General features: G+C 39.9%; 1 protein-coding gene across 1 annotated transcript in view; it reads right to left on the bottom strand.

Annotated features, from left to right (window-relative positions):
- PROM1 (prominin 1) overlaps positions 1-10,045 on the bottom strand; it is a 185,930-nt gene that overhangs the window by 56,917 nt on the left and 118,968 nt on the right. The window contains exons 11-13 of the mRNA XM_015821550.1: positions 7,725-7,788; positions 6,261-6,272; positions 2,039-2,198 (exon numbers count right to left, since the gene is read on the bottom strand). Coding sequence (XP_015677036.1) covers positions 2,039-2,198; positions 6,261-6,272; positions 7,725-7,788 — 236 coding nt within the window. The remainder of the gene's footprint in view (positions 1-2,038; positions 2,199-6,260; positions 6,273-7,724; positions 7,789-10,045) is intronic.

Raw genomic sequence — 10,045 nt, 5'->3', positions numbered from 1 at the left:
TAAAAGTAGCAAAAGTTCCAGACCGGAAATCACTTTCACTTCTTGCTGAAAAGTATCAATCCATCGCCATTTTAAGTTCACTTTCCCTCAATCCACCTCAAGTACAGGGAAGAACTTATTATCCAAGTTAGAGTAGAGTCCAAGATAAAAAGCAAACTTCCAGGGTCGGTTCGTCTGCTTACAAGAAAAACTCACAGTTTGCTTTAAGTTGCAGCAGTGGCGGCGGCTTCTAGCTTCGCTACAGCGAAGGCGTCCTGGATCGCGGAGAAGCCCGGGGCTCCGGAGGAATTCTCACCTACATCGTCCACAAGGGACGACTCGGGAACTCAACTCCTACCCCGGGCAGCTCACCTATCCCCTTATGCCCAGGGGAAAGGTATCAAGCCGTTTGACAGCTGGTGCTGGCTGTCAAAACGGCTTTTACGCAGAAACAGGCGGGAGGCAGCTACAGCTGCGTCCGACGAGGTCGCCTGCCACCGGAAGTCAGCAAGTTTAGCTTATCTTGTGGAAGTTAGATGTTCAGGATCTCTCCCTGTTGCAAAAGTGCACCTTGGAAGATTATAGCTGGTTCTACATAATCCACATTTGTTTTATCTGCTGCTAATAAAACATTAATAGCAGTTTTATGGATATTCTTTGCTGCCAATGAATTCTACTTTGCATATTAATGGCAACAAACACTATTACAGTAGCAGTTCTGTGCAACTAAAGATTGAAAAATAGATTATAGGTTTTCAAAGATTTAAAGGAAACTTAAGAGCCAAAATAATATTTAAAGTTTTGTCAAGGCTGGAACTATCTAAACAGGAAATACTGAATTGTTTATAAAACAAACTTTTAAAAATATGTGTCTACAGCTGTCTATTTGATATATCAACTCATTTTTTGTTGTCCCAATACTTCTTACCAGTTTTTGTATGAGGGGCAGGAGCAGGATTAAAACTTTCTCCCTTTTGAGAACCTGAACATGTGTTTCTCTTGCAGCTCCAAGCACTGGCTGCTCAACAAGACATGTTTGGTGTTATAATTCTTCATTTCTTGGATCCTGACCTTTGTTCTTTGCCTTTTCCCCTCTGAAAACTTAACTAAGATTATCCATTTTCTGGATGGAATTACTAATTACAGTAGTCTTCTCTCGAGGTACGAGAAACCCATTTCAGAATTAGACTCCAAGATGTCTAATTTCCAGTGCTTCCAGTCTCTAGGGCAGAACAAGGCAGCTGAGTTATATGCAATTTATAGTAATTTAAATCTACCTGAAGTATAAAATAGACTTAAAATGTTTTGGCTTTAAATACTGCTGCCCTACATGTTATTCAACAGCTCATTGTGTATTTGTACTGTGCTCACAGCTATGATTCTCCAGTTTAGCTAGATATGGCTAACCACTTCCATTATGTAATAGGCATCCCCTTGTTTCAGCTGGTATTGATCTTTGGTAATACTTATAGAATAGCCTCTGCATTTTGTCATCAAAATAATATGCACATAATATAAGGAACGGTTGCTGGAATTGGGTATGTCTAGTCTAATGAAGAGAAGGACCGGGGGGGGGGCATGATAGCAGTGTTCCAATATCTCAGGGGTTGCCACAAGGAAGAGGGAGTCAAGCTATTCTCCAAAGCACCTGAAGGCAGGACAAGGAGCAACGGATGGAAACTAATCAAGGAGAGAAGCAACCTAGAACTAAGGAGAAACTTCCTGACAGTTAGAACAATTAACCAGTGCAACAACCTGCCTCCAGAAGCAGTGAATGCTCCAACACTGGAAGTTTTTAAGAAGAGACTGGACAGCCATTTGTCCAAAATGGTATAGGGTTTCCTGCCTGAGCAGGGGGTTGGACTAGATGATCTCCAAGGTCCCTTCCAACATCATCATCATCATCACCACCACCACCACCACCACCACCACCACCACCACCACCACCACCACCACCATCATCATCATCATCATCATCATCATCATCATCATCATCATCATCATCATTATTATTATTATTATTATTATTATTATTATTATTATTATTATTATTACATACCTGTAGAAATCATATTGCTCCACTAATGGAAAATAATCTTCAACATACACTTCACACTGAGTGAGATATACCGTGAAATCTGTTAGAATCTTCTGAATGGGAAGCTTTTTAGTAAAGGCCGTGATGTTTGAACCAACATTTTCCAGGATATTTTTTATATCTGAAAAGGATATATGCATGTTAAAGTTTTCAATTACACTTGCTACAAAATAATTTGCCACAAACAAAAAGGACGCATTGGACTCCATCTCTAAAAGCAAGCATCTAATGTTCAAACTCACATACGGATGCAATGCTTAAGTTTGTGCAATCTTTCTACTGCAGTATGTTCATTCCAATGAAACAACAGCCTTGTTCTCACCAAGGAGACAAGTCTGTATCTGCTCCCATGACCATAAGCCTACCTAATAAAATATGAAAACATTTAATCATGTACATTCTCAACTGCAACCCAAATGCAATTCTACTACTTTAAGAAGAACCACATGGGACTTCAATAGTTGCAGTGATTTGGCTAAAACATTTGAATTTGATTCATTCTGCTCATTCATTACCTTTTCTAATAAATCAAGATATGCTGCTTATGTATGTTCTTATTCTTGGTTGTTTTTTGTTTGTTGTTGTTGTTATTACTATTATTATTATTATTATTATTATTATTATTATTATTATTATTATTATTATTATTATTATTATTATTATTATTATTATTATTATTCAGAGCAGGTAGAAGCCAGAAAGATTTCCAAGTGAAACAGACCTCCAGCATTTGTCCTCCTGATGCTCTGGGCTCCAACTATTATCTGCTCTCCACTATCTTAACATTTTTCAGTCTAATTGGAGCCCAAAGGAATCAAGAGGTCTTCTGAAATTTGAGAAAATAAATAATACAGAGGGAGGACCTGAAATGAGCCTGGGCTGAGATGAATCTGGGAAGCAGGAAGACTGGCAAATGGGAAATGAAGCTCCTGAGCTATTGAAAGCAATGGGGTGAGACGAGAAAGTTTAATGCCAACCAAACATTTCCACCAGGAGGAGAAAAAAAACCAGAAGGGTTCTCAATGAGCACTTGTCTGGGGAGGAAATGGGGTGTTTTTGAGAGTGTTCTTAAAAGAAAGAAAAATAAATAATTGGATATCTTGTCCTGGGAACCTAAGATGGGATGGAACTTAAAGTCTGGAAAGTTTTCTGCCCCTCAGGAATAATTTTGGGATTGGGTCTGAGACACTTTTTCAGAGTTTCCCGTAGGCCTACGGTGTCCTCTATGACAGGGCTTTTCAACCGGTGGTACGCGTACCACTGGTGGTACATCGGCACCTGGCAGGTAGTACACTTACGATGGGTTGAAAAGCACTGCAAAAAAAAAGGGGCGCTGTAGCTGGGCTGCCTTCTGGCCTGCTGGATTCGGGTTTTTCCTTTGATTGGGGGCATATGGCCTGACTGAAGGCCTCTATCTTTGTGGCAATGCAGCTCTAAAATCGATGGGCTACTGCTGGGGAGGAGAATCAAAATAGGGCAAAACAAGCGGAGTCCACCATGGTTTATTGATTGCAAAGTTTTCCTTGGGTTTTCCTATCCCTTCCTGGGCTATTAAAATCACATTGGCAAGGTCTGTACTGAACACCTCACTGCATACTACTCAAGTGGATTTTAGCCTAGCTCTTTGTGCAATCCTAGGCCATGTTCTGGAGGTAAGAGGATGTAGTAACAGGAGAAAGCTGCAAAATTGATTCGTTATTTGTTCTTGTCTTTAGCAGCAATATCTATGTTCTTTGATGACTTTAGTAGCAACCTGCAGGCTGTGAACTTTCCTTTTCCTCTTGGGAAAAGAATTCAGGAGTGCTAGATTTATTTTTCCTGCTAATTACAGTATACCTTGTGGGTTTTTAAGGAGCTTATGAGAAAAAGATGTGTCTGAAAATTAAAGGATGTATGGATTGAGTTGTAAGACAGGGAAGTACATGGACTTATGCACTTCCAGTTGTTGACAGGTGTGCCACTAATGTTCTGACTGGACACCTGCATGCTCTCAGGGCCCAAAGATTATCTTCATTCTTCATAGGGCGGTATTGTCGATTAACTGATTTTTTCTGGGTTCTTATTTTAAGGTGAGTATCCTGAGCTATGGAGGCCTTTGATCTTCTTAAATACATAATAATGAGAACTAAAGTCTCAAAGGGAAGGCAGATTAGAAAGAACAAGACCTTTTGGTGTCTTCAATTCCCTTTCTATTAAGTTCCTTAATAAGGTTTGTTCTTCCTTCCTAACATCAATAAAGGTGGTTTTTCCAGAAAATATGTGAAGAGCTGTAATTAGTGATTTAACTATGTTTTCTTTTTGGCTGTGTTTTAATTCATATATAATGTATGTTTAATCAAGGAGGGCTTGGAGAAGTAGAAGCGGCCAATATGGAGGCTGCACCTTGTCCTCCAGATCTCTGTCTCCCCTGCAGATCTCTGGAGAAGAGGAGGGGGTGGCAGGGGAGCTGTGTAAGGGAAGGCTGCCCCAACAAGCCAGCATCCTTACCACGCACGATTGGAAATGGGAATTCCCTTTCGAGAAGGGCCAGCCTCCCTTGTGCAGGACCCGGGAGCGATGCTCCCCTGCTGCCTCCTCTTGCTCTCCAGAGATCTGTCAAGACAGAAGTGGGACTCGGAGGAAACTGCTTCCTGCAAACGTCCTCCACCTCCTGCTTTGCCAGGAGCGGGCACCGGATAAGGAAACAGAACATCTCTTTAGTGTGCTACACACACACACACACACACACACACACACACACACACACAAGCATTCCAAGTTTGGAGACTTGTATCCACATCTGAGCTAGCAAATTGCCAATCATGCCTGGGCTTGGGGAGAAGGCCCTCTCCTTCCTCTGTGGATAAAAGTCCCCAAATCTGGAATGCGGTGTGTGTGCGTGCACGCACACATTTGCTTGGCTACTAGCAGTTTGGGGAGGCGAGGAGTTTGTGGGGCACCGAGTTGTCCCCACATCGAGTTAGCCGGTGCGACCTGTTCCATTCCGACCCAGCTGTCTCGAGTCAGCTGTGTCCAGTGAGTAGCGTCGAGCAGGCCATGCCCACCTGCTAGGCGACTGGTGGTACTTGAATATTGCCATATCCTAAAAGTGGTACAATCTCTGAAAAGGTTGAAAAGCTCTGCTCTGTGGCACACGGTCTTGACCCTACTAAGAATATGGTATAAACTGAACTGTAGTTCAAAATCACTGTTTGATTGATCATCCAAATATTTCTAAAGAAGTTAACATATCTAGGCATGTCTAAACCAGTTCATTTGTTTTTTTCCTCCAGTCTTACATTTACACAGAAAGATACATTGAGATACATTTCTGCAATAGCAAAAACAAAACAAATCAAAAACAAAAAAAACCCTCAGATCCAGAGTCACTGCACAAGCAGGACTAGAGACAAGAGTAGTTATTTTATTTGCTTCTTTTAAATGTCATAAACATTTGTGCAAGAAACATTCTGATATGTTATTTATATGTTGGTAATAGTGCCTGCTTAGGGAGATATGGACTTGCAAAGAATATGGTGGCTCTATTAAATCACTTTATAATAGGAAATGCCGTAACTGTCAATATGTACTAAAAATAACGTGAAATTTGGAACCCCATCAGTTTCTAGGATCTGCTAAAAGTAATGTATTAAGTCTGTGAGATTTAAGAATGCCCCTCAATTTTTTTATCTTTTGCCTTCAAGAAAATCTACCAGGAATTATGAGAAAGAAATGAACTGTGAATTTTAGGAATGAAAATAGATGTATTTAAGTAGAAATAGGTGACCAACATCTTCATCTGCATTGCAAGCAATACCTGACTTACATATCAATATGTAGCATTAGGTTGTAGATATCATATCTGATTTTCCCCTTAGTGGCAAGCTAAATATACACTGATGACCTTTAATTAAAAATAATTTGCACATCAGCACTACCATAGGCATTTTTAAAGTTTACTATGAGAAGAAACATTCTGAATGCTTCTAAACACATTTTTTCACTAGGCAGAAAGTGGTATGCAATTTCTACAAAAGCAATGGGGCTTTTGCTTAATGCATATTAAATATAACTGCGTTGCTTTGCTTTGCTTTTAACATCTCCCTGGTTGAAAAAGACATTCTGAGAATAATTTCACTTTTTTTTTTTACAAAGCATGCACATGTCTATATTTACACTATTTCCATGCTCTTTGAAAACTTACGAGGTACAGCTGCTTATAAGGGCAGAACGGATCCATATGCAAGAATGAAAATTAGAAGAGGTTAATAAACACTTTCTTTGGTTCTCTTTATAGCATGCAAGGACATAGCTCATGAAAAAAAATTATAAGCTACTAAAATTGTGCTTGGAATGGTCAGTCAGAAGTTTACAGGCCAAATCTTAACCTAAAAGCAATTTTACCTGGTTCTTGAAGGATTCCAAATGTTAAATTGGGAATAAAAATTTAAAAGTTTATATGAAAAGGAAATTTACTGGAAAGGAAATTAATTCATATAGAAAGTGCAAAGCAATACTCAACCTTTTCTTAGATTGAAATTCCTGGGAATTGATAATAAAGAGAATCCATGATCAACCTTTCTACATAGATTCTATACCACAGCTTTGTACATTATTTTTATCTTTTACATCAAAGCATGGGGAGATGAGAAGGACATCTCAGTGCCTTCTCCAAAGGATCTTCATATGCTTTATTCAAACTTTTCCCTACATCTGCCTTGCTCCTCAAGGCCACATTCCTTCCTTGGCCCTTCTCCTTTAGATTCTCATGTACCTCAACAACAACTTATGCTAAGTCAATACCACTCTTTAGCAATATTATCATGAATGATGTTCTAATTTCACTTTGTTTTGGGGAATAATAGGCTGGCATTAATAAACCACACACATCAAGCTGGGAGATAAATAGAAGACTCATCTAAGAAATCTTGTGAATCATCATGGTCCAAGCACTGTTCATATCTGGGGTTGCCTCTTCAGCAACTTCCGTCTTAGAGCCCATGAGAGCATCTTACTCCTGAGCAGACATTACAATTGTTCTTTTCAAAAGGATATCCTCAGGCCATGGTACAAGCAAGCTCACATTCTTGAATCAGTGATCAGGTTTACATAGCTAGATTGCTACTATTCCCCTTTCAAACTGCCCTATTTTCTATTTACTGCTTCCCTCGATAGCTTTTTCTCACAGCTTTGCTGTGATTTTATGTCTCACATAATGAACAAATGCACTCCAATCCTAAATAGCCAAGATTATGTTAAAGCAACCCTAGATGCCTATAATGACTGTAAAATGTAGAACAATTCAGAATCACTAAACTTTGATATATTTAGTGTTATCAATGGAAGAGAATATTTGTAGATCAGGGTTGAATTATGGGGTCCTTGGTGCTCTCTGAGCTTGGTTGCTCTTCTGCAGATGTTTCGTTATTAAACTAGGCAACATCGTCAGTGCTGAAGATGTTACCTAGTTTGGTGATGCAACCAAGTTTAGAGAGCACCAAGGACCCCACAGTATATCTAACTTCTATTTAATAACACATAACAGTCCTATATTTTAATTGTTTTTTTCTCATTCTTTTATAGGAAGTTTCCCATTTTTCCATTAAGTTGTGTATTCCAATCACTTAAGCCTTTGCAGTCAGCAAATTAATCCCTTTATCTTTCTTACCTGATAAAATATTCTTTGTTTGATCCTGTATCAGTTCAGGAGTATCATTGAATGCTGCATAACCCTGGAATGAACACATCCAGCAATACCTCAGTTACAAAAGATAGCATTTATTTCTGTATTTAAGAAGAGGCAGACTAATCCTTGTTAATGTAATTTTGTACATTACCACTCTATTTTAATTTTAGAAACTGAAATATAAATTGCAAACAGAATTTAAGGGTGCATTCTTATTCCAGAATCCACTAAATTCAAACATTCTGACCACTATGTGAGCTCACTGATGGTTCTACTTATCAGCAGCATGCTAGGCCTGGTAGAAGAGTAGGTAGATTTATGTCAGTGGTGGTGAACCTATGGCACAGGTGCCAGAGGCGGCACTCAGAGCCCTCTCTGTGGGCACGCGCGCCGTCACCCCAGTCCTAGGCCTTCAGCTGGGTTTTATAAAACCTTTCACTTTAGGCTTCCGCTGCCGTGTGCAAAAAAAAAAAAAAGTTCAATCAGTCAATTTCAACTTCTCGCAGGAAAAAAAAAGAACTTGCAAAGTTGGAATTGATTGATTGAACTTTTTAGTCCCACCCAGTCTGCCGTTACCACCGCAGCCACACCCACCCATTGGGCCACGCCCACCCAATGGGACATACCCACCCGGCACTCGACGATGCATAAGTGGGTTTTGGATTGCAGTTTGGGCACTCAGTCTCTAAATGGTTTGCCATCACTGATCTATGTTCTTAGCCCTCATCACCTCAAAAAAAAATTATCAGGCAAAAACTTCACCATGGACAAATTTAAATTCAGCTCTCTTTCTCAACAATCTGAGCTGATATGTTCTTGAGGTATGACATGAAGGGGAAAATCACTCTTCTCCTCTAATACATGAGAGGCCTCAACATATACAGAACAGCCTCTGTGAATCTGTGAGATGCTTGCAAATACCATGGTCCTGTTTCCACAATCTATTCATTTATTACTTATTTTAGCTGACTGGTTCAAATGAACCCTCTTTGATTTCCCATGACACAGTAATCCCCCACCTCCTGCCCACAGCAACCTAACTCAGGGTATTTTAGAATCATGGCCCCTTGTAATTTGCACCATCAAGATAAACTAATAATGTATGGCATCACCTGTGTTGTAGCTGCAAATTCATAAATGTGTGTAGGAACTCTTCAAAGTTAAGAAATCAATGGCTTCGGATATCATAAGCATCATCCACAAGCAGATGCAAAAGTATGTGCTTGTGTCCACAATTGCATGATATGCAAAAGAAAAAACATGGAAGCTATTTGTCCCAAAGATGCTTTTTCACAAGGTGACTGGACATTCTTGTTTTTCTTTGAAGACGTTTCACTTCTCATCCAAAAAGCTTCTTCAGCTCTGACTGGATGGTGGGGAATGGAAGGATTTATACTCTTTGCCGACAGCTGGTCATTTGCATTTTTTTAGAGACTCATTGAGGCCACCTGAAGGTTTATCTGTGTCATCAGGGTCACCCGAGTAGTGCAAATGGGTATGGAGCCTTCTTGGAACTGTTGAAAGGACTGTGTTGTAGACTGGAGATAGATGCCATATCCCTCCCCCTCTGTTGAGAGAGGGCTGTTCAATTTTGACATAGTTGGCCTTTTTTGACCCCTCTTTCAAACCAGTGGTCCTCTCTGTCCACATTGTGAACTTTGCTGTCTTTGAAAGAATGCCCTTTGCCTTTTAAATGCAGATGGACTGTTAAATCTTGTCCTGATGGATTTGTTCTCCTATGTTGTGCCATACGTTTATGAAGTGGTTGTTTCATTTCCCCAAACAAAACAAAACAACTACTTCATAAACACATGGCACAACATAGGAGAACAAACTCATTAGGACAAGATTCAGCAGTCCATCTGCATTTAAAAGACAACAACTACTCTTTTGAAGACAGCAAAGTCCACATTTTGGACAGAGAGGACTGCGAGTTTGAAAGAGGGGTCAAAAAGGTTATCTATGTCAAAATTAAACAGCCCTCTCTCAACAGAGGGGGAGGGGTACGACACCATCTATCTCCAGTCTATAACACAGTCCTTTCAACAATTCCAAGAAGGCTCCACACCCATTTGCACTACTCAGGTGATCCTGATGAGACAGATAAACTTCCAGGTGGCCTCAACAACTCTCTAAAAGAAAAAAAAGAATGCAAATGATCAGCTGTTTGCAAGGAGTATAAATCCTTCCATTCCCCACCATCCAGTTAGAGCTGAAGAAGCTTTTTGGATGAGAAGTGAAATGTCTTCAAAGAAAAACAAGAAAATCCAGTTGCCTTGTGAAAAAGCATCTTTGGGACAACT

Source organism: Protobothrops mucrosquamatus, unplaced genomic scaffold, assembly GCF_001527695.2.
Source record: "Protobothrops mucrosquamatus isolate PMUCROS unplaced genomic scaffold, P.Mucros_1.0 scaffold1347, whole genome shotgun sequence".
NCBI lineage: Eukaryota > Metazoa > Chordata > Lepidosauria > Squamata > Viperidae > Protobothrops > Protobothrops mucrosquamatus.
This window is presented reverse-complemented; position numbering and strand designations above follow the sequence as displayed.